The sequence below is a fragment of the Falco biarmicus genome, chromosome 3 (genome assembly GCF_023638135.1).
Source record: "Falco biarmicus isolate bFalBia1 chromosome 3, bFalBia1.pri, whole genome shotgun sequence".
In the NCBI taxonomy this organism is placed as follows: domain Eukaryota; kingdom Metazoa; phylum Chordata; class Aves; order Falconiformes; family Falconidae; genus Falco; species Falco biarmicus.
The window spans coordinates 26,883,906-26,910,110 of record NC_079290.1 but is presented as its reverse complement, the minus strand read 5'-3'; the positions used below and the strand labels follow the sequence as shown (position 1 = coordinate 26,910,110).

At 39.9% G+C, this 26,205-nt stretch overlaps 1 protein-coding gene across 1 annotated transcript in view; it reads right to left on the bottom strand.

Annotated features, from left to right (window-relative positions):
* The window catches only part of LRP12 (LDL receptor related protein 12), a 48,839-nt gene extending 23,458 nt beyond the window's left edge, over positions 1–25,381 (bottom strand). The window contains exon 1 of the mRNA XM_056331399.1: positions 25,001–25,381. Within this exon, the coding sequence (XP_056187374.1) occupies positions 25,001–25,079 (79 nt within the window). The 5' untranslated portion in view covers positions 25,080–25,381. The remainder of the gene's footprint in view (positions 1–25,000) is intronic.
* Between the last annotated feature and the right edge of the window lie 824 nt (positions 25,382–26,205).

Below are 26,205 nucleotides of genomic sequence, written 5' to 3'. Positions count from 1 at the left end.
ACATCCTAATCCTGTACACATTGACTTAGAATTAGTGTGTTAAATTAAGAAGAAAACTTAAGTCAATATCCAAACCTGGAATGCTTTAATGTTTTCCATCTAAATATGCATTATGATCTAACAATTAATCTATTGATATAAAGTGATGTCAAACTAGCTTCAGTAATTAGTCAGAAGCACTAGTGTGATGATGAAGCCTCAACTAAGATCCAAATAATACAGCATCAAAATAAGGCAGGTTTTTATAAAAAATCACTTCCTTCCCAATAATCCTTCATTACATGAAAAATGAACCTTAGAAACCTCTAAGATTATTACTTCATTTTTTATTGGAAACTGTCACTGAAATAGAGCGTGTTCAGATGCCATTTAAGCGTTACTAACTGCTGACACCTTTATTAAATTTTTAGGCAATGATCCTTATATGATCTCAACAATTATGTCACATGGTTCCATATGCACTGAGCCCACCACAACATCAATATATCAGACAACAGATCAGTAATTTCCATTAAGATATGGGAACATAATTATCTTTGAAATTCCTGTTAGTCTATTTAATACAACAAAGCATGAGTATATAGAAAAAAAAAATCATCACAGCATCACTTCTGAACATCCTGGTCCCAAGATCCATGAGCCCTATACTCCTATATGGAGTCTGGAGAGGACAATAACACCATATGGAAGATAAAACCCATAGCCTTCGAAGGTATTTCACTAACGCGAGTTTCATCACAGACAGGAAGATAAACGGAGGCCAGGGAAGTGAGACTGGCAACAAGGAAAATGTTGCAGCAACACTCCAACCAAACTGCTGAGGAAAACTGTAAAGGGAAAGTGTGGGAAAAACCCAATGCTTTACACTTGAAAAATATAACATATTTGGCAAAAAAAAAAAAAAGCTGCTAATTTCTATATATTTGAAACCCAGACAATAGCAGTGATGCTCGGACTAACGTGGAGGCTAATGACAACATAGCAGCCTTCATTTTAGGACGTTACCCCTCTACATCCCTCCTTCCCCATAACCTATGCAGCACAGCTCACTACCAAAACAGGATCAGACTCAAAGGATTGTCTGTATATAACTTCAGAGAATAACATTAAGCCTACAGTCCTGAAATGAGCTTCTGCTTTAAATTTTACGCAAATTCATGCAGTTTTCAAAAAGCATAGCCAAAAAGACACACCCCTAGCCGCCCAATAATTGTGCCCCCCTTGGTCAAAACATTCAGATTAAACAAGACAAACTTCTGCATACCAGATACATGAACCTGTCGATTTCAGGCAAAGAACAAGAAGTTTATCTAAATATTGATATATTTGAGATAGTAAATGACTCTTAAATGAAAACTGTTTTAATTCCATTTTGACTAAAAATAGTAATATGAACACACAGCAAATGGATGAATATTGTAAAAGTGCACCAAAAAAATTTGGTACATGTGAATTTGTCAACCATGATTGTAAAATCAAATTTTATAGCTTCAGTTTGGAAGAACATCATGCATCTTGGGACTCAGTTAAACCCAGATTATGTTTTACAGAGAAATTAACTTGACTGTTGAAATAAAAACAAAAATCCATAGCGGGAAACACATTTAAGTTACCTTTATTTTTGCTGTTAGACCAAGTAGTCATCATCCACCAAAAAAAAAAAAAAAAAAAAAAAATCACGTACACATCTCCATTGAAGCTAATTTCTTCTGTATCAAGATTAAGCCTCTGCCATTAGCTTTAACAGCCAAATTACGAAACCTCTACAAGCAGAACTGTATAAATTGAGGAACTGCTGTAACTGAATAGCTACAAAGAGAGCTTTTTCTAAACTACCTTGAGCCAAAAGGTACTGTGATGCATAATGAATGATATGTAAGCAGACTGGACAAGCTATTTCTCTTGAACCACAATTACCAGGAAGAAGAGATCAACACCACTTCCTGTACATAATGAGTTTCCAAACATCCTTTAGCATGGTACACGTTCAACCTGCTTTACTTTAGACAGTGTACTTCACGACCAGGCTTCCTTTCTTCATCCTACTCCCAAAAATTCCTGTCCACTCTACCTCACAAAGTGTAAGCTGAGTTTTTTTTACACTGCCTCTTGTCAGCTGAAGTTACCTTGCACTGATCTTCACCAAATTGTGCTTCTAGCTGAGCAAGTGCCGACAATACCACCAAAATAAGAATCTTACTATACGCTGCCATGAACAAATGGGTGCTGCCTTACATATCACTCCACTAAAAAGCTACTTAGCAATAGTCCTATGATGCCCTAGCCCAAAAATAGCAATATCCTTCTTGATATAGAGATATCAGAGCTGAAAACATCCATGATGCCTCTGTAAGTCTACGCATGTTTCTTGGAAATGACCCTTTTTGCTAGCCCATCCTGCAGCAGTCTCAGCCAGCAGCATTGCACTCCCCACTTCCTGCAAATATCTAAGCACAGTTGTGCAGAAACAAGCTCCACCTGAAGGTGCCATGTGCCAGGCTGAACCACAGTCACACACATCTTGCTGAGTCTGTGGGAGAAGCATGCAAAGGCTAACTGCCTAACCGTCACACCTACGGTTAACCTAAGGTTAAGATGTTACAGCTCAGAGCAGCGCATGTGGGAGACCAACAGAAAAACAAGTACTTCCACCCTCCTCCAGATAAACTACATGATGTTTAAAGATCCCTTCCAACTCAAACCATTCTACCACAAAAACACTTGTTCAGCATGCAACCCAAAATATTATACTGAATTATTTACATGCAGGTCACATCCAGTTAACAAGCTAAAAAAATTAGGTAGGATCCTCCTCAGCCTTTTGGCTCATTGTTTACAACCTCCTCATTTCCTGAGCACTTTGCACGTATATCTGCCAAAACTACTGTGCATTTAGAATTAAGTGAATTAGCTGCAGGGAATTAATGCTGTAACAGCAGCAAAGAACTACATATCCATAGGTATATGGCCAAACTGCTGCCAAACTCTCCTGTACTGCAGAAGGAGTAGTACACAGTAAACAGACTATGCAACTAAAGGGAAAAAAACCCCACCACTTTCTATAACCTCAAATGAATATGAGCATATGAAAATGACTAGGTTTGTTTTTTTCATCCTTTTATAACATAGAAAAGTATCTGAGAACATGGTTTCTCCTGTACTGTCTCTTCTGTCTGCGCAAAATATGTTCTCCTACTACTGCTAAACTGTACTACAGAAATTCAGACTTTGCCTTCCTCTGAAGACAGGAAAAGAGCTACATATGCAATATCAAAATTACAAGAGACAAGGAACTGAAAGTGGAACAAACAAAGAGAGAAAAAGAGCAGTCTAAGCATTTGAAAGTTACCCTCCCAGAACAGTCCATGAAATAAACAATATTATTGCTACAGGGAACGATTCAAATTAAGGTGCAGCAGAGCTCTGAGTACACAATCCATTGAAGCCAGGCAACTTTGTTACACCTCTATATTCAGTAACAAAGAAAAGCAGGGGTTGCATTCCCAGATTCCCACAGAAACCAGCCACAGCCTTTACAAGTGACACCATTTTATTATTTCCTGCCTTCTGATAGCTTAGTTTGCAATCACGGCATCCTTTTGGTTAGAAATATGCATGAAATCAAATTAACACATTTGTGCACCAATACATATTTAACTATTCAAGATAAGATTAATGATCCACAGTAGTCTCATATTTCTATGTCTTTATTATTCTTTTTTATATAGCACATTTCATCTTTGACCAGAATTTGTCCTACACCCAACTACTGCTTACTTCCTTAAGAAAGAGCAACACATACTTTTGCATAAGTTCATACTTTTTACGACAAAAGGCAATTAAAAAAGCATAATGGGAACAGACAGTATTGACTTCTAGGCATTACTGATGAGTAATCTCAAGTTTAGCTGACGAATCTTTGCAAGAGTTATTGACAAATTCTTCATTATTTATTTTTAAATCAACAGTTTGACATTAACTAGTTTTGTGCAGTTCTTTTCCATATTTCCTTAGGGTGAAGTACACTGGAATTTCAGGTGGCCATTTGTAAGACCATGTTACACTGTGCAACAAGATCCTTCAGGTAAGGGAAGGATTAAATAGCCATTTCTTTTAATATAAAATCACACATGCAATAGAGAAACATTGAGAGAGACTTGCTGCTGTGCAGGCATCAGTCAGAATTCTCTACTAAAGGCAAGCTGAGCAAGAGTGACAAGATTTATTCCAAATCCCTATAACAGAAGAACATCTGCTACAAAGATGACACAGTAAATGTATCTAAAATTTCAAACAGTGAAAGCGACTGTTCACACGAAATGAGAAAGTGTTGTATACTTGAATACTACAATGGCATAATTAATTTCTTTAATTAAGAAAAGAATAAAAATGGCTAAGATGAAGCTATACTGAAATAGTGGCTTATTTAAATGTGCTTATGATACAAAAGCAGGAAATAAAATTTCACTGTAAAAACAGATAAAGTACAGAAATTGTTTACAATTCTCAATGCTGTTATTTTATGCAGTACCATTTTTATTTTATACCAACTGTGATGCAGTTTTACTTAGAACACTAAGACAAAACTACAGAATCAATTCTGCAACAGAATTGTTTTATGTAGGTTTTAGATTTTTATTTTTACTTTATACAACAGTATCTACCATATTGTGTTTAGAAAATTATCTCTTGGTTATAAAACAATCAGCATGGTGGTGACAGAAGTCTGCAATGTATAGTTAAAACCCGTTGTCCAACATTGCATTTTTGTATAAACCACCCACTACCCTCCCTTATACTGTCCTTTCCTCCCCACAGAGGAACTTTAAATGACATGTAGCTGCATGATACTTTTGGAAAAAGGTCTTTATTAATCTCTTGGTGAATAAAACAATAAAACATAACCACAAAGATTTCCAATCTACATTCACTGTAGAGAGCCTAAATCCAAAGTTAATCAGTACTTGAGTGAACAGCACATACCTTTCTTTAGTCCTGTACTTTTTATAACACTGACTTAAAATCTCCAAATAAAAATATTGTACTACTTTTGCATTATTTAGCATCATAACATTATTCCCTATAACTAAAAAAGTCTGTGTTTGTTCTTCAAAAATTGACTATTAAAACAAGTACTCTAAAAATCAAAGTTCACCACATAAGTGAATGCTTTGAACTTGAATATAGAGGGATCAGGTCATAACAGACCTCTTATCTTCTCTACCAAAACATAATATATGCTTTCTTCCTGATAATTTTATGGCGTTAACTTGGGATTTGTATATATTAGTATTTTATTTCAGATAAGGAGTATGCTCCTGAATCTCCTGATCTGCTCTACTTCACGTTACACTGTGGCCTTGGAACCAAACTGGATTCCTTTTAGATGACACGCTCCTACTGGTAATGGGTACTCAGTCCTCTGGGCCACACTAGAGCTAGTCCGAGGAAAACCCAGCGCAAACATTAGATTTTCAGTGTAACTTGTTTTGATCCACACCACTCCTGTCTGGCTGTGGGACATGCCAACATGGACACCCTCAGCTACCCAGCATCACAAGTGTGCTCTCTGCTCACCACAGCACCAGGGCTGCCAAGGAGGCTCCACCACAACTTCAGGCAGAGCCTTCTCTTCCCAACTTCAGCTTCAGAGTCTCTGCAGTCATTTAGTGCGAGCAATGCAAGTTCTTTCTGGATTCATTAAGCACTGCATACATTCACTAGTATTACAGCAACTGTGAATGCTGCCACAACACACAAAATAAAATTTACAAAATTCCATATAAACTATAGTGAGATGTTAGCAAAATGCAAATTTGACATAGATGCTGCCAGTCACATAACGCTGAAGTATTGAAACAGAGCACCACCAGGATACATCAAGCAAACATCTGGAAGATGCTGCAGTCTACAATGTGAGCTCTTGCATTCCTGTTCTACAGGTAAGGCTTCTCAGTCACTTTCCACTCTTCTTTCTCCATCCTATAGGAAGTGACAGCTCTCCCTTGTTAACAATCAAACATACAAAGCAACCAGTGGTTCTTTACTCAGAACGGTTTAGCACAGCACAAACCTTTCCTCTGGGTGTACCAGCAGGAAAGGCTCTCACAAGAGAGAGAACAGGAAACACTTTTGAAAGAGATCTTTGCACACCAAATTACCAAGATAACCCAAGGTTCCTTTATCCTTGGCTTCGTAAGAGAAGCTAGAGTAGTAACTATAGCAACTCTGATTTAATGCTGCAGGTGGGGAAAAAACATAAGTAAATTTGGTCACACCTGTAAATCTCACAAGACAATTTTTAACTGAAACTATTGTCATCAAAGTACAGAATTTTAACTTAGTAACAAACTTAAGGATTTTTGAGTGAAAGTTTCAGCAGAAAAAAAGCTAGTGCTTCTCAGTTATAGTTTGAAAAGGTGGGGGACTGAAAAGACCCTGACTTTTTTTTTTATTCTCACTCAAAAATTCCGCAAACTATTTATAGACAGCTCTAATAGACTTGGCAGCAAGCAGTGGAAATTGGAAATCTAGCAGAGACACTGGGCTCAGCTTCAACAAGATTCCTGATTTAATGCACATAAGTAGTTCTGTTCATGTCAAACCCTATACTTCTGCCCAGCCAGGTATAAAGGAAGTTACATGACTGACCATTACCTGCAAGTTGTACATGTTCTCAGGTGGTAATCTCGTGCAGCATTTCCAATTAGACAAAGCAGAAAAAAAATCAGACTACTAAAAACTAAAACTACAACAGTTCGAACAGTGAATACAGTCCTCTAAATGACAGCTAAATCTCAAGTAACTTTAAAAAAAATAATAAGGAAATCAGAAAAAAAAGGAGTAGACCAGAAACTGGGGGGAGGGCAAGACAGCTCATTTAAGGATGGGTAGGCAGTATAGTCTACCTCCTTTATAAGGCTTAGGCGCCTATTCTTAACTGACTAGACCCTCTCACCAATACGAACCTACCAATTTCCCTTCCTATTTTGAAACATCCCACTGTTGTATTACTTACAAACCTAGAAAAAAAGTTTCTAGTAATTTTCAACAGCTAAGTTTAAAATAAAACTGATTATTTTAACAAAGGACTGTTCAAAGCCTTTGTACATGTTCAACTGTACATGTAACTATTCTTTTCTTCTGAATTTCCATTTCAAATACTGTAAGTATTTCACATTTGAGAAGTGCCAGACTAGGGGAAAAATTCAATGTGTGGGCTGCACAGTACTTACAAAGTAGGGGGAAGAGCATTGCAGATTTGATTCATACTCTTCACATGCTCTGTACTTTTATCTACTACAGTTTCTATACTGTTGCATTAAAAAACCTGATTTTGCTCCACGCAGGTTTAGATTGATTTCCCACCTTTAATTCCTTATAACTACAGGAATAAATGGCAATATTCAACGGTCTACATATGGCTGATAATAAATATATATTAAAAAACCCCCAACCAAACAACAAAAACCGAACACCTACAGTCAGCCAGAAGATTTCAGGCCTCTATCATAAGTCAGATGGTAAAAGCAATGCTTCAGACCATATACTCTTTAAGATATAATACTGCTGATTATCCTGTTTTCTTCAAATGATTTGATTCCATTCTGTCTTGAAAAAGTGCTAAAAGAAGAAACAAAATCATTACTCAAACTAATCATTGCAGCCATCGTAAATTATTATAAACTTGCAGGAATGAAAATATTATCTGCTATTACCCCACAAATCCCTACCAGGAACCCTCAAAACATCTAAGCTTCTTGTTCCAGGTGACAGCATGACTCAGACTTATAACTGATTTTTTTCCAAAAAAAGACTTCAGTAGCGTAGGAGTACTTGATATTGGGGGGAGTGGAGGAGAATCACGAGGATTTTTGAGAAGAAGGAAAACACTGTTCCACTGCTGCATTTTTATTATGGGGCCTAAATCTCATGTGACCAACAACTCAAAACGAGAAAAACACCAGTTGTGTTAGAAAGAAAAAAAAAAAAAATCATTGCCTAAGACACATCCAGAAAATAATGCTTTCAAAAACCAGAAAATCTCAGTGGATTCATAAAATAAAATGACAAAATTATTTATTTTAGGTCTTTATTCAACAGAAGGGCTAAGATACTACAATTCAGGTAAAAATCAAGGAGGAATTTTCATACTTCTGATCAGAGCAAAAGCAGGGGATTGAGAAATCTAACCATAATTTCCAGATTTGCTAGATTCTTTCTGGAACATTGGCCTGAGAACCAGAGAACACTGGAGTCAAAAAGTATATACCTGCTGAGTTTCAATTCTGTCTTCATGAAGGTAACAACAATAAATTAGCATTAACTGCAAAGCATCCCAGCTGCATTCACTGTGATGACATAATTGAATTGAATGCGGCTTATTTACTGGAGAGGGTGGTGAAGCAGTGGTGTATTTACATGCACATTTTGCACATACATCAAATATAAAAATCATAAAAGCACAGCATGTTTATTGCATCTAAGAAAAACATCCTCATTTGAAAGATAAAACTGTGTTGTCTTCGCTTCTCACTACTTATTACTAGAAATAAAACTTTGATTTTGACAACCTTTTATACTCTTTAATGTGTTTTGGTTTCTTTCTGATAGAATGAGAAAGCACTGCAGAGTTCCCAAGAAAGCTTGTTTTCTTTAATTTACAAGAAAAGTTCACAGAAACCAAAGACCTTAAAAATACTTGTGCAGACTTGTTTATGCACAGTCTGTCAACCTGAGTATTTAGACCCCTAACACCTATTCAGACAGAACCTGAACTTACACAAAAAGTCACGCAGTCTGCCCAGCTATCTTCCAGTAATACAGGACAGAGACTCTGTCCTTTATTAATGCTTCACTGAACTAATTAAAGTGTAGAAGTAACCTTGCACAACATAACGCAGCATGCCATCATTCATATGGACTGTAACAACACAAGCAAAAAGCACAAAGGAGGAAAAAAGCTCCTAAGGCAATGCACTTCTTGCTTTTGCCTTCAACATCTGTAAAACAATGCTTTTTGTTAATCTCATGCAAACACCCACGTGCAGAATTAATTATTTATTATGAATAATTTGATCTGCTCTACTTATAGCAGTCAAGTGGAGATGTCACTGAGTTGAGGGAACCACAACATGTAGATCTTTCCATTCTCACTATTGAAAAAACATTCAGTCCACACAGCTCTTTCTCTACTGTTGTCAGCTTCGACATTTCAATCACTATGATAGAAAAGGCTATTAACTAGCTACACTAATTTTCTAGACTTGCTTAAACTATGCTGTTTATTAAATATCTTCAGGACTCAGGAAGATTAAGAGATGAACTTGCTACAACCTGCCAGTCATAACATACCGCATTCCTCAAAATGCACTGTGAATTGCTTCTAGTCAAAAAGGACAGATAGTAATAGAAGACAGATTGCCTGCAAGATATGAAATTTATTTTACTCAGATTAATAACTTCATTAATTAAGAATCAGATCTTAAAATAGCCAAGGCATATTCCTGGTACAAACATGTGTGTACACATACTTGAATGAGTATGCCTAGCACCCATCCAAGAATTCTGTGCATGGCAGCCTTGCTACTTTTACATTCTTTTGTTCAAACAAATTAGTTTCATCAAAGCAAACAAGGGAAATATCCAGTAAAATTTATAATCCAGTAAAACTTATTTTCTCTCCAGTGTTTTATGCCACACCTGTGTACACTTACAGCTACTGCACCAATTCAAGTAGTTTATTCTAACATAGGAAACTTCAGCAAGCCCCACCAATATTTTAAACAGTCTAGAAGTAGTCGACTGTGTTTATATAATTAAAAAAAACAATAGACAAACAGATGTAAACCTCTAAGACTCAAACTGGCATTTCTTTCCACCTCTTCTTCTTTCCCACCTTCCTTTCCATGTTATCTGCTATTAACACTGTGATTCTTGTCCTGTAAGGGTGATGCTGGTGCTGTATCTCACACATTTGCACCTGTAGTACACCTGTAAAAGAGTTTAACACCTTTTTATTTCAAACACAGAAGAGTCAAGTAGGTTTGAAGAAAGCAAATATGATGGCTTTGTGTTTCCCACTGACAGATCTACACAGGGTACGGGAAGCACAGAGGAAAGAATGGCTAAACTTGAGTAATTTTAGTAAGTGATAAAGCTATCACACTAAAGAACCACTGCAGATCAACAGGACAGAAAAAACAAGCAAACCAAAACTTTGACTTGGATCTGTCTTGTTCTAACAACTCCTCATTGTGCCTCACCTTCCCTCTCTCCCCCAAATCACTCAGAACGTAAGTCCAAAATTCTGAACACCAAAGGTAAAAGCTTGTCCCTTTCCCAAAGTGAAAACTCTGGGAAGCATTCAGGGAAGTCTGAATTACATTAATTGTGCTAGAGGTAGCTATAGAGACAGGACAGCTTATGTGAAAACAGTGGTAAAACAGTAATTGCAATACAAAGACAGTTAACACTGCCACCTTTATATGCAATGAGAAGAAGTGCACATCTGATGGCCAGAATACTTCTTTTCACATTGCATAGTACTGCAGGGTACCTGAGCCTCTTGCCGTGATTATTCCCAGTACTCAGAAAAAATAAACACAATTTTCCACTATCAGGAACTAGAAACAAGAGTGTTGGATAGTACTATGACTCCACAATTTCAAAATGAAGCAAAGAAATCCTTTCTGTAGAGCTGAATAAGCATTTGACTTGACAGCCAGTTCAGGCACCTGCAGTTAAGCAAAGTACAGTATGCTTTCAATACAGCCATAGTGTATATAATGTTAGTCAAAAAGAAAGCAGAAAAAAGTTTGTTCTAGAACACTTAAGTATATGTTTTCGCAGCTGTCAAACATCCCCGATACACACAAATTACCACTGGAAGGCTTTAAATTTGTTAAAGTAGACACACAGCTAATTTACTATATGGATTCTGGTTCTGTTTTTTTGCAAGGCAAGTTATTTGTTACAGAAATTAAAAGAATACAATGACTTGTAGGTATCATAGTGTACCATAACAGCTGCTTGTATGACACTAAATACACTTGCTGTACCTATTCTCAATAGAGCCAGTAATAAAGTCTCACATTGTACAGGTTACAAAATCCCAATTTTTAGCCCTGACCCTCCATCAACCACAGATGTACCCCAGTGCAGCAGAATCATCATTTCAATCTGAGCACTTTGCAAGAAATTGGAGGTGTCTACAAACTTCATGATACATGCTTTATTTGTTTATCTCAGGGTCAAATAAACCCAATTTGGTATCTAAATACACTCTGAACCTTCATGTTTTAGGTGCAAGATCATAGCAACTCAAAAGAGCAATTAATCCAGTAAGTTAGTTGAAATAGGCACATTGACAGAGCTGTGAATTGGCCCATTCACTTCCAGGTAATGTGACCATCTTAATGAAAAAGCCCTACAGAGATGAATGACCAAGAAATAAGCTGTCTCCTTTCACTGAAACACAGCCATACTTGGGACTGTACCAGTCCTCCCAGCTTCAACGCTGCCAACATGAGGCTGCCGATTTCCGATACTCCTCCTCTTAGGCTTACTCACATGCCAGTCCCATCAGCAGAACTAGGAAAGGGGGTTCACACAGGCACATGCTCCCCAGCCACTCCAGGTCCTGGGATATTCACCAAGAAAACACAGAAAGCCTCATGCTGCAGTATGTCAACAATCTTACCAAAACACCAGCTCCCTCAGGGACAGAAAGGCAGGTAACCTCTCTCTCTCTCTCAAGAGGTCCTAGGACAAAAGCATCAATGGGAAGAGAGGCTTAAACATAGTAAGAGAAATGAAGACCTTGGAGAACATGATCTAACAGGTATTCCAAAATCCTTATCACCACCTACCCTGACATTCATATTTATAATTACCTTCCAGTATGTTATCCCTATACCTAGTACACCTTGTCTCCACTTTTGCCTTGACACAAGCTCTTCTACTCATCTAATCTTTTCTTGACCAAGAAAACATCTTACTATGCATGTTTACATGAGTCATTCACTTCCTTCCCAAGAAGAGTCTTAACTTTTTTTTCTGCACTCCAGCCTCCTAAAAAAAAAAATCTTACTCAATATATGGGATACTATATCAAACCATGCTGTGACTCTTCCTCTGAAGAAATCCCTGCCAAGAATCATTGAGATAAACAACCAGATGACTGAAGGTCAAGTTACATAACTGCCCTCCCCTTTGTCCATCCAGCTCACAACCCAATACTCCAAAAGCCACTCCAGTTGTTTTGTTTGCACATATTCACTGTTATCTGGCAATATGAATATCAACTTGAGCCCAGTTTCCCATGGGTCACACAGCGTAAGAGCAGTTGTGTGCATCTGTACATTCCCCACAATTCCAAATACTTTGGACTACTTCTACCACATTTGGCAGAAGAGTAACAGCCCTCAAAATCCAATTAATAAGAACTTCAAGAAAATATTATACATTTCTACTTGTGTTCCAACGTAAAGTTTCCATTGCAAAATTTCTTGTTACTATATGTAAGAGATGCCACACAGAACACAATAATACAGGATAAAACACATTCTACCTGTCTGCTTCCAGTAAGAGATAGCTGGTCTGAAGGAGCTAAGTGGCAGCAGATCATCACTAAACCTTTTAAAGCAGTCTGCATCCATCACTTAAGAAACAACAGCCAAAATACACAATGGGCTGTGTTTCTGATGAGCAGAAGAGGATAGGCATTTTGGGGATGAGATAAATTAGTCGGTAGTCACATTTGTAAAGACAGACAAGGGCAGGAGTTGAATTGCTAAATAAGGTAGAAGAGACACACTGCTCTCAAAGTAGCCTATATCGAGTTCCACAACAAAAACTCTGCAACTGCATCTTTCCCAAAATGGTGTTGTATGCATTTAAATACTTCAGGACCACTCATCATCCTTTTATCTTCCCTCTGAGGGACAGACTAGTCTGCCTACACCGAGAACAGACTTCCCTGAAGAGCAGTTCAGATCAGTAAGTCACATTCCTGTTGCCTGCCTTTTCCCACACTGATTGTGCCGTAAGTTAAGCCAAACCAAGACTCCCCACTTCACACTCATGCAAAAGCACAGGACCAGAAGCGTGGAGTAATGAACTCTGTTCACACACAACCAAGGATCAGCTATTTATTTTCTGTGCTTCAGCTTCTACCCTGCTAACAACAATACTTTACATGAATACTGTCAGTGTGAGTGGTTATTATTCTATCTTAATACTAAAACCTCAGATAATAAAGAGTTTTTACACAACTATACAATGAATATTTTAAAAGAAAAACATGCATTGAAGGTTTGTTTCCAAGCACGTCACATCAGTAAAGCACAGTGAATTTAGATGAGAGTCAGGGTTATAGTATTTTTGTGGTATAAGCCTATTTTTAAGAAGAAAGCTCAGTACCAGCAACTCACTGCTTCATACACAAGTGTTCTTTTACAAAGAGATGCCACATATGATGCAACAGTCAACTAGAGAAAGAAACTCAAAAGGGTAGCTATTTGTTGGGGTACTCAGATTCAACCTGTGTATGAACAAAACAGAATAATTTCTTGAAGAATGCCTTGGAAAAATAGCTATGTAAAAAAGATACTAGTTTTTTATGTTAATACAGTTTACCAAACTTGACAGGCAGTTGTATTCTTTTAGATGTAGCTTCTTTTCAATTTGCATGAAAAAAATCGTCACACTTGTGCATTAATGAAAGCAGATTACATCCCTGACAATTCCTTACTGGCAACTCTCCCTAATGAATAATAATATGCTACAGTTTAAGGGCACTGGTTTCACTGTGTGTTGACTATTCAAAAAAAAGAAGAGGCTATCACTACAAGAAGTACAGTTCTGGGAAAGTATAAAGGAAGTCTGGAATATTTCATATTATCCGAGTTTTCTATTTGTCATCTTTTATTGACAGTATACACATGTAGTACTTTCTAAAATGAGAAAGTACATTTAAATTTATATTGACTGCAAAACTGAAGGGCAAGGCTTATTTGTGATAAAGTAGACACTGTGAAGACAGAAGACTTGCAAATTATTACACTGTTTATACTTCACTGATTATTATCCACTTGCCCATTTAGTTGATTTTCTGTTCTGGATCATCCGCAGAAGTACTCAAAGGCTCAGCATTAACATTACGAAACAACTTTTACACAGATTCAGTCATTACCAGTGTTGCAGCACCAAGACAGTGATTTCTGGAGAGACCTGTGTATTCACTCTTGAACTATTTTAGCTGGTTCCATCCCCAGAAGGTAACTATTAGGCTTGCTGCAGCAGTTAAAAATGGTGGTACAGATGTCATTCCTGTTGGCCTTAGTCCTCTCAAAGCAAAAGAAACTGCATAGGTTTCTAATGTGGACCACCTACAACAGAGACAAATGTCCTACAATAATCTTGGGCGGGTAAAACTTTCAAATGCAGATTTTTATGAAGATAATTTTGAATTAATAAACACACTACGTAAAGCTCCTAAGGTCTAAAGTTAGTTTCATTGCTTATTATCAAACTGCAAGTAATAAATCTACTGCATTTTTAAAAGTGGTTCATTTTGATTTGACTTTGACCTTACTGATGCCTGGAGTAGAATTTAAACTTACCACAACAAAGCACTGCAAAGTCAAGGGTGACTGTGGATTAAAATTCCACACCCTCCCCCCTTCCAAAGGTCTATAAACATATTCAAAGCAAGCACAGGACTTAGTAGCACTTACAAAAGATCATACACATGTTGGAAAACCAAAGGTTTACCTTTATTTTGTCAACTTCCACTGACACAGAATTATGAAGTCAATTACTAACTTCACTAAGAAAGAGCTAAGACAACGGTTCACAAAACTAACAGGAGACCACCTTAAGCATGGAGTGTCAGTCCTGTCTCAGGAAACAAAGTTGTGGATTAATGACAGAAGTTCTTAGTCTACCCTAAACAAATATACAAATCCTATCTCTTGAGAAATTTAATTGAAGAATACAGTACTTGCTAATATTTTTTTTTAAGAAGACAATAATCACGACCATGCTACAACAGGGAACACTTCACACTACTGCAACAGAAAGGTTCTAAGGCTCAAATAGCTATGGGTTTCCTTTTTAAGGAATGTAGCTTGAAGAGGAAAATGGGCAAATTAGGCTTCAATGCACTAATTCAGCTGCAAAAGAAAGGGTAAAAAATTACATACACAGGCAGACATTCCTCTCTATTAAAAGCCAACCCGCTAACAAAATTCAGCACTTGCTCCTACACCCTTTTTAAAGGGAGGCACTGAATTTTAAAATAGCAAAAAATGTGACATAGCACGGTGACAAGTACAAGATCAATGTCAGACATAATGCCTACATGTTCAAATTTCTATTTATCTGCTTTTATATAATCTAGCAAAACGTTCATTTAAGTACATGACCTTCCCATTTAATTGCAGATTTCCAGATATAGGGAGAAAAGCAGACCCAGAACAATGGAACCACATGCACTGCAAAACACAAACTCTGATTACATGTCTAAATAAATTAAAATATCTTCAGACACTTCAAAAATACATCAAAGCACACAGTATTTCAGCACAGCCATGAAGGAGTTGCTTAATAAGAATCTGATGCCATGATCCTTATGTTCATAGCAATAATTTATAAACGATGTTCAACAACTCACAACTTTAAAGCTAGTTCTGACCTCCTTCCCATAAGAGTAACTCATCTCCCCAGAAAAAAAAACCTGTTTGATGTGATCGTTTTAGTTGAATAACGCACACATGCCTGAGAAACTGTGCATGCTTATTTCAAATTAGGTGCTTTGAGCATTTTATTGGCTCCCAAACATGCAGTATAGTCAGTAAGCAGGACCTCAGATTTTAAATTCAGCTTTATTTTGGTCATTAATAATTCCTGAAAGCTATTGCATTTTATGCCAAATTCCTTCATCTCCAATGCTCTAAATGACTATATCCAGAATTCAGATCCACCTCCTTTGTAAAGCCACAAACCAGGGACAGTCCCAGAAAACTAGTGAAAGATTCAAATGTAGAAGTCAACTCACTTGATTCCCACATACATCTTCCTGGTCTCCATGCTTTTAATTAACATTTTAATATAGAGGTACAGATGAATATTTCATTATATTAATTCCAAAAAGTCAGTATCGAGCACTACTACAACTTTCTGTTAGATAGGACTGCAGCTTTAGCCACACACAGCCTTTAACTTTTCACTGGGCAGCTGTGACTTGCAAGGGAGCCATCTTTGGGAGATGTTATCACATAGAACAGTTTGCAGCATGGCTGTTCCTCCTAATCTGCACATTTAGAACACAGGATCTCTTACTCCAGAAAAACTCCTCATGAACCCCCAAAGGCACCAAACACAAGCTATATGGTTCCCACAGATAGTGAGGAAAGCAGTGGTCCTCACTAAAGGAAGAAGTGAAAGGTACAGTCCTTCTCCCAAGCCTTATTCATCTATACCGTAAAGGTGAAAGGAATGGCTGTACAGACAGTAATGTCCCAGATTTCCAAAATGGATGAAGAAAACCAGAAAATTAGTATTGTGGACCTAAAAAGCGAACAGTAACACTGTCACTCAGCTTTGGTATATTGTATTGCCATTTACATGAACTGTGATACCACTGAAGATTTGTTAACAGTGTGCACAGATGACAGATCACAACAGGGAATTCGAAAACAGGGATCGGAGCAAGACAAGCTAGACCAACACCTAGGCAACAGGCACTGGAAACTGGATCAGCAGCTACAGGGAGGTTAGTAGTAACTGGACTCTAGAAACACACAGCTTCCGGGCACATCAAGCAGTATAGCTGCTAAAGAACACACAATTGCCAAATGCCAGTATCAGCCAGAAAGAGGAACATGCAGCAGGGTTACAAAAAAGAAATGTTTCAAAACACTGACAAAAAAGCCTTATGCCGAATTACAAAATGCTTAAAAATCTCTGTCAGTTCATCCACTCCTTTTCCAGAGCACAGATAAAATGCAAGAATCTAATGTTTCTGTAACACTGCCCTGCCTGAGAGGGCTTGGAAGGCCTGAGAGCAAGACCTCATGCAATTCCTGAGCATCTCCTGCACTCAAACCCCTTTACTTGCTTGCTGTTACTAAGACTAACATCTTAGACTGATTAGATGCTCATCCAGCCACCGTAACACACCTTAAAATAAAAACACTGGTTCCCTTCCTCCCTTCCACTTGCACAGCCTCTTAAGCAATCGCTGCTCTCCCAAACAGCTTGGCTTCCTTTCTACACCAAAGAACAGTTCTGCTACCTTTAGCTATGAATGTGCCTTCCCAAGACATCCCAAAATCTCTCCCTTCCTTGCCATCCCAGCTCGCCAATCCTCATGAATACCTCTAACCACAGACACTAGCTGAACTTCTGCCACGGAACTGGTTGCTCTTTCAGTACCTTTAGATAGGAAACATGAACAAGGCAAGGTGCTCTGACAAGGGAACCCATTTCAACTAATTACACAACTATCCAAATTCATCCCACTCAACTTCCAGCTGCAGGTCGCTGTGATCCAAGAGACATGTGACTGATGATTTTATTATTCATCTTCCTGACTCACCAATAGGCATCTATTTCAGAATATTTAAATTGATGTTTACATCATGGAAAGGAGAAATTTTCTGTCTCCATACTCTTACATCATTATCAACTGTGGAAAAAAACCATGTACGCTCCCACATCCAGTTACAGATATTTCCATACAATTTAGACACCTATTTTGAGTTAAATCCCTGTGCACTCTCTCTGAACACTTCTTTAGAAGAGAGCAAATGGAAAAATGTAATTGCTTAGAAGTATGAAGAGCAGACTGGAGTAAATACAACAATTTGTGAATAAAACTGCACACTAATTAGGACTGGAATCATTCTCTCTTTGGAAATTACTCTGTTGAGCTCTATGTGCAGGAAAAAAGGAGGGGAGGGCTAAAGCCTCCACTTAAAACTATGTGTTAAGAGGAATATTCCTATATATGTGGATTTTCTTACCGCATGTGACCTATTCATTATCTGTCTCAGTCCCAGTCACTACAATATCCGTAACTGAAGCTTTTACTTTTTTTTATCTGAGATACTCAAAATATAATTTTGTAGAAGGAAAACACCCTACCGGAGTATACTAATTCATTGGATTCTAACACACTTTGTAAAGTGTATAAAATAAAAGATGCTAACCAAAGTCTTACGAAAATGCATATACAGCTAAAATCTAGAAGCCAGAGCACATGAGTGTAAGTGTGCACCTCCCCTCTACAAGACACATCAAGACTTCAATATTCTTTTCTAAACTGCTCACCTTCAGTTACTAACAACTTCTTTCTAAAGGAGCAGTTCCTTAAATAAGATCACTACATTTTTAAGGGACATCATTGATGAGAACAAACTTATTACTAGTAACTATGTATAAATTAGGCTAAACCCAATTTTTATTCCATGAAAAAAACTATTCTCACAATCTATACTTTCAGAAAGCCCTACGTATATCTGATCCCCGCAGGTTCAAACAAAGCTGGAGTAATAAAACCAAGCTACAGAAGCCTCTAGCAGAGTTATTTTTTCCTAACTTTTAAACGCAAGCAACTTCATTATAGACTTCCACCACATGCCAAGGTGTGCTCACACTGCTTGTTAGATGATCACTCCGCTGTTTTCTGGCTGCTACTGACTTTAAAAGTCTGCTCTGATTACGCACAGTCAGTCCCAGGGGCTTCCACTTAGTGGAGGAAACACCTCAGAGGTTAAGGGAAGGGTTGTCATGAGCTACAGATACAGTCAGAAGGGTGGAAACATGCAGTTCACATGCTAATACATAGTTCAAGTGTACTTTCCACTTGGAGAGAAACTACTTACAAACTTTTTGCAAAGCAATGAAAGTGAACAGTTCACTGAAGAGTGAGGAAGTTCAGCTTTCTTGCACATCAAGAAATTCCACAACCAACTAAAGGTATCTGGGAAAGTACTAGAAGTCACAAGATGCTTAAATGAAAAGAAAGCCCATCTTACAGCAACTCAAGCTACTAAACCAAATGTTTTCATGTGATGCCATCTCCCACCTGCCCTTCAAAATATGCTCTACTTGTAAGCATATTTTTTTTTGGAGGGTGGGGGGTGGGTGTTGGAGCAGCTCTTAAGCTTCCTCGCTAACTTACTTTTGATCCAGTAAGAAGTAAGCCAGGAGGAAAAAAAAGGATTCTGCACTTCCCCCCTCCCTGGCTAGTTTCAGAAACTTATTCCTCACAAAACACGAGGAAATTACACAGGCATTCCTAAAATTCACAGTGTCAAACAGAATAGCAGGAAAAAACCCCAAACAAACCAACCCTAGCAGAAAACTACTACATATGTTCTTGCCTTGCTAAAAAGACATCAACACGTTAACAATATAGCAAAAATTATAATATATCCAAATCTAAAGCATCTGTTCAGAGAAACAAGTCAGAACCACCATTCAGAATAGTGCTTTTGAAAGTATTTGCACTGTTCTGTCAATTATGCTAAATCTAGTAGTTTAAACTTAGATACTCACAGGAATCAATACTATATATTTCAATGCAACTGTAAACCTCTGCATAATAAAGCATTAGTAAATTAACAACTGCAGTGAAAAATCAAATGGAGAAAACAAAAATGTAGTCAGACAACACAATTCTTCGGACTACGGCATCACATAGCCTGCTATAAACCACTTTGAGCATTTATTTCTACTTAGGGGATAAACACAGGAACCCAAATCAACAACCAGCTTCCATCAGTATCAAATGCATTGATACCCAGTGTTTTCTTACAAACATGTAAACTAAGTAGACTGAATCCTGCCAGCCAAGTGACACCTCGGCAATAATCGGTACTGCAAAATATTACAGCTAGTAATTCTGAAGTGCATACAAGCCAAATAAATCCCTGGTTGTTGACAAATCACACTCTCTGTTAATGCCTAGCTAGATATCTCAGCTGTTCCAGTGTTTAACATCATCATTAACTATCTGGGACAATGTAAGTGGAACACTGAAACTGGAAAATGCAGACATCTATGAAAGCAAAACCACACTATTTACACAGTACAAACAGTACTCGCGATTTTTTAAAAATTGTAAGGAAATTAGGGAATTATACTTAACAAGTATGAAAATAATGTCTACAGCTTGGGAAACTGAGGTGTACAATAGAAGAAAAATGATGTGTGGAGGGATTCACCTAACATACCAAAGATACTAAGTTTACAAATTTGAGATGTGTTAACAAACCACAAGACAGATCATAATTGCAAGTTTTAGTGAGGACAAGTATACAACAATATATTTAGGGCTTAGCTGAAAATAACACCCATATTGTTTACATCTATTTGATACTAAAATAGGAGTGACTAGAGCAAAGGAATCAAACATTCACCTGGAGGGCCTTTCCAACGCTAACCCAGCAGAGTTCTTCCACTCCTAGCAATGACAAAAACAGACAAAAAAGCAGTGCTAATTACATGCTTTGCTCTGATGACAGGAATGAAGTCAGATGGCTTCTGTCCTGATTCTGGTTACAAGTACCTCTCTGCTCTTCCTCTGGCTGATGATGTTCTCATTTAGCTCATAGTAACAATCATACCAACTGCCTTAGATTAAGTTTTCAAACTTTTTTGCTCCAAGGTTGTCTAGGATGTGGATTTTTTTCTTCTCCCCTCAAACGAACACTGCTTTAAGCATTGTCCACTTGACCTCATAGGTACTTTTTTGACTACAGACCTAAATGTAGCTCTGAACAGCCAGCTGAATATGTATGTACTTGCACAACTTGACATATGATTGAGTTATTAGACAATATAAAATTCTATGGCATTAAAATTAGGACAGTTTCACTTCAAGGACTACAAAACCATTCTAATAAATTAAACGCAGCAGGTTTGCCAAAAATACGATTTAAAGCTTAGCAAAATATATCGTTCAGTATATTACAAAAGTATCACTAAAGAGTGACATTCAAGAGTTTACGGTACAATCATTTATTAAGCCAAGCTATTCCTTCAGGACAATCTGTTCTGGCTTTATAGTTCAACTTCTTTATAAAATTAAATAAACTGGCTGGCAGACTTTATTTGCTTACATGATTCAGGCTATTCTTTCAAACAAGGTGAACAAACCTGAAGAATTATTTATTCTTCCTCATACCATCATTAGCAAACTGACATGTACATAAAATCTCGGTCCTGACCAGTGAACTTATATGACAATTTTACCCATCTTGTCTTAAAACCAAATGAACAATTAATTATACAGACTCTTATAATCTCAAGCAACATTTGTACCACAGAAACCTGGAATGTTTCTAACCCAAAACTTAGTATTGTAAATCTTATGTAAGTGTAATATGATTTCTTTAATGGGACAGAAAAATGTCAACAGCATTGCAGTCTCACTGGTAACTTACACATTGTTTCAACTACAGTTTTTGGGAATAATCATTTTCTGATCTCTGCTGATGTTTCTCAGTCAAGTGCTTGAAGAAGTACTCACTAAAGCCAAAACCATCCTGGAGATAAGGAGAATTAAGACTGATGACTATCTGCCTCCACTTCTACCTTTGAACTGTTTCAGTCTCACAGTCCTACTACTGTAAATATTTTTCTTTGAAACTAGTTACATCTGGTGAAGCCAGAAGCAGAGAAATTTACCTACTGCACTACTGCATTGACTACTACCAACTGTACAGAACGCTGTAAAAGTTCTCTGTACTCTTGTGTTCAGTGGGACAGAAATATAAATTAATATATCAGGGTGACAAGTATAGTTAAGCCTAAAAAAAAAAAATCCACCTGACTTTCCAGAAATCTGAAGAATCCAAGTACCCATGCTTCCAGACTTCATTCCAAAGGAAGGCATGTTCTAGCTTTTGCACTGTGCCACCTCAGAGACTTTCCATAACTCAACCTCTGCTCTGGAGCACCAATCCCTCTCAAACTGGTCCTAAAACTGTTGCATCACGGCACCAGTAAAATGTGGTGCTTAGGGACACAGTTTAGTGGTGGACTTGGCAGTGTTAGGTTAATGGCCAGACTCAATGACCTTAAAGGTCTTTTCCAACCTAAACAAATACCATTATTTTAAGATTCATTTGATTTCCAGTTACTAATCATCAAACCTTGGTTTGAAAAACATTACCCTCAAAACCAGGACCAATTCCTCAAGTGACATTTTCCCCCTAAAAAAACCCCACTACTTTGTACCCCATATAGTCTTGTTTTTAACTCAGATTAGGGCCTTTGAGATATGCAGAAATGCCTTCATATCACAGTAAAAGCCATGCCAGGATTATATAGACACACATAACAATCAATTATTTCTTGGATATAAAACTCTCAAGCCAACAGGAAGGCCAGACGTACTAAAAACAAATACCATTGCTCAGCACCCTACCAAGCTATAATTCTCGTTAGTCAATGCTATTCCAATACCTCCACTCATCAGTATTCCTCCTTCTCAAATTTTTATAATTATAGTCATCATCAGAAGGAAGGTTTGAAAAATTCACTAACTACAGGGAAACAGAGAAACATTCTCTGGAGAGCTCAATGCCCACATATCAACCTTCATGAATTTAGTACTTTAATTAGTGGAAAATTCTAGATATTTCAGCTGTGCCACTGCATAATGGAAGGCAACCAAAGTGATGCACCACTGCCTTTCCAAATGCGCATTTACCTTGAGTACCGCCCACTGTATTCAAAGCCTTAATATGCAACAACATAATGACATCTGCAAGGCTCTGCTCAGGATCAACATCACAGTCCAGAGCTCTGCTATCACCAGTGCCTTGATCAAACTCATGCCAATATTAAATTAGTTTAGTTTGGAAGAGCTAAAAACAGTTGTACAGGAAGGTAAAATGCTTTAATAGGGCATAGTTGCCATTCCCACTTCCTTCTCCCAAAAGAAACAAACAGGAGAAACCAAAATGACAGCTAGAGATAGGGCTACACTACACAGTGAACGTTTGCTTTTATTTTGGATGCTCTAACCTGTGGAGGAGGAAGTTCCTTTCCTTCAAGCAGTGAAACTTGTCAGAACTTCAGACAATTGTAACAAAAACTGTTAGGAGAAATTAATCCCTCATGAGGATGAGGCAGCACACTGATCGAAATGGGAAACAGCTTCTCCTTCCCAGCAGGGGTAATAATGGATGGCGATGTGTTTCTCAGCAAGGCAAAAGAAACTTACAGAGCTTTCGTTCTTGGTTGGACTTTGGCAAGCCTTGATTAAAGGCTATGAAAAATGTTATTCAGCAAGATTTTATTTGGTTGTTTTTTTCTCTAACTAAGGATTGTCCTTGTGGTTTAAATTTTTACAGTGGAAATACTGAAAATACTGCCTGCCTAAGTTACAGCATCACAATCTGGATCTATCTACTGAAGTCAGGCTGATAAGGTATATCACGATTACCATTTTAACTTTTTACTTCAATTCCATGAAGTATAATAAAACAAATACAGTTTGTTAATAACCTTTACATAAATTAAATTTCTCAAGTACATTAAGTATGCAAACATAAGGACAGCTTAATATAGCCAGACTTGAGATTTCCCCTACCACTTCCTGCTCTATCACTACCATACGCTTTCCAGTTTTGCTTTTGACATACCTAATTTTTAAGTCTATATAGATATTGAAACACTTTGTGCATTTAAAGGATTGGTCAGTACCTCACTTTGTCCATGCGAGTAGGGCCCCTGAGAAACTAAACTATACCACTGTAACTATCCAGTTACAGCTACTGGTGTAACTGTGGCTGTTTGAAGAAGCCTACCTTACTTTCACTCATGTCAATATGAAATGGGAAATTTTCTTACAAATTACAAGAAAGAGGTACATCTATACTTAAGAGCTTGCACTGATCTTTGCAGCACAGGCATGTGCTGGACAAACAGACAAACCTGAAATATCTTGGTGTTCCAGACTCGAGTTTGTTGTCCTAAACAGTAAAAGAGATTCAATTCCATATGCTCAATCACGTGGTTAAAGCAAAGGCATCTACTCCAGAAACTGCTAAACCACGGCCCCTGTTGCTGTCCTCCTCTGAGCAAGGCACATGTCCAGCTCTGTGCCAAAGGCTGCTTCTCGTGCCGGGGCCCACGGACACAACCTACGCTCGAGTTCATAAAACAAACAACTGTGTGAGAAAACACGTGACAGCTCTCATTGTCCAGTATCCACGTTTCGATCCTTCACTGTAAAAAACAGCGTAAGGACATTCCCTAACACGTTTACGCAAATATTTTCCATTAGCTGTTCTGTGTAAAGATGGGTTTACCACCAGCAACGAAATGCTGTTCGGGTGCGAGCTGAACGCCGGCTGAGCAGAAGCAGAGGTCCCTGGAAGGGCTTCAAGGCCTCTGCTGATGTGTCACAAACTCATCGCACAGCGCCAGCCCCCACGGCCCGGCGGCCCCCCACGGCCCCAGGCCGCATCCCTGCCAGCCCGGCCGGACGTGGAACATCTCCCAGGTATCCCCATGATCCACAGACAGCGATTATTCGTGACTCAGAGGATTTGGGGGTGGTTTGTTTGCGCGGCCCCACGCCAACTCCGGAGTTCCCGGCAACGCACAGCTGCGAGAGAGAAAGCCGAGGGCAGCTGGGCCGAATCCCAGCCTCAGTTTTCAGGACTTCCCTGAGGAGATTTCCGCCCACCCCCACAGGCACAGAGGGAAAGAGAAAAGCCAAAAGCTGTGCGAGCCCCGGCGCAGCCGAGCTCGGAGGCGAAGCCGGGGCGGGAAAGGGGAAGTACGCGGGCACCCCGGCAGGGCCGCGGCGGCGGCGGCCCCGGCAGGCGCCGGGGCCCGGGCCGGGCCGAGGGACCCCGCCACCGCAGGCCGGCCGGGAGAAAGGCCGCTTTGTTCCCCCTCTTCCGCGGCGGGCAGCCGCCTCCCGGCCCGGGAGACTGAGGCAGACGGGCGGCGTCACCCCCCCAGTACCTACCGCAGCAGGAGACGACGAGGAGCAGGAGCTGCGCTGACCTCCAAGCCGGGGAGCCTTCTGCGCTCCCCCAAGGGGCCATAACACCAGCCCGCAGGGAGGCGACGAGGAGCCGGACCTGCTGCCGCCGCGCCCCCGACACGGAGCCGGAGCTGCCGCCGCAAGAGGGGCCGGCCGCGCCTCGGCCCCTCGCCCACCGCAGCTGCCGCCTCGGGGAGCGCTAGCGGCCCGCACACCCGCGCCTCATCCGGCCGCCCGCGGAGCCATGAGCCGCCTCCGCCGGCCTCGGCCTCCTTCCCCTCGCGCCGCGCCGCTTCCTCCTCCCCGGCTGCGCCCCGCCGCGGCTGCGCACTGGCGGCCCGGGCGCATGGAGTCGCTGCCGGCAGCCGCGAGCCGGGCGGGCGAGGCGGAGCGGCGGCCCCCAGACGGCGGGGGAGGGCCCGGGCCGCCACGCTCCGGCGCGACACCGCCCCGCCGCCGCCGCCGCCGCCTCCTCCGTCTCCGCCTCCTCCGCCGCCGCCAAGGTTTCGGCCCGCCCCGCCCCGTCCCGGCAGCCGCCGTCACCGGCCGAGGCCGCCTGCGGGTCCGCCGGGGCTGGGCCCCCCAGGCCGGCCTGTCCCCTCGGGCCGTGCCGCGCCGCCGCCCGCAGGAGATGCCCTCCGCGAAGGAGGACTGAGGCGGCGGAGGGAGGGTGGATGTCCCGCCGCTGCGGCGGCTGGGCAGCCTGGGCTCCCGGCTCACGGGCGAAATAACCACGCGGCTTTGGGGCGCCCCGGCGCTCTGCCCTGGAGAAAACTGCCCGGTCAGGCCCGGTCTGTGGAGCGCAGCGCGCTCCGGCAGCTGGCGGCTGCTGTGTTTCCAACCTCCAAAGCTGCATTTCACCAGCCAGACGGAACAAAACTACAGAGCAAACAGCCTAACAGCTGTAGACACACAGTGTCCAAAGTCATGGACCCCACAGAAACTCCTTGTAACACTTTCTGTTCAATTACAGTTGCCCATCTTTCACCTTTTAATGACACCATTTCACTGTTGCACAGTTATCTGTCACTCCCAATTGTTTAACCGAGTGCCAAAAGCAAGTGGGATTTACAGTGCAACTTTATATTTAGCTTGAATTTTGCAGTGCCTGTTGCAGATGAGGAGAAGTGTTTGTTGCCTCTCTCCTACTGGATCAACTGATCCACATAAAAAACCAAAGCATTGCT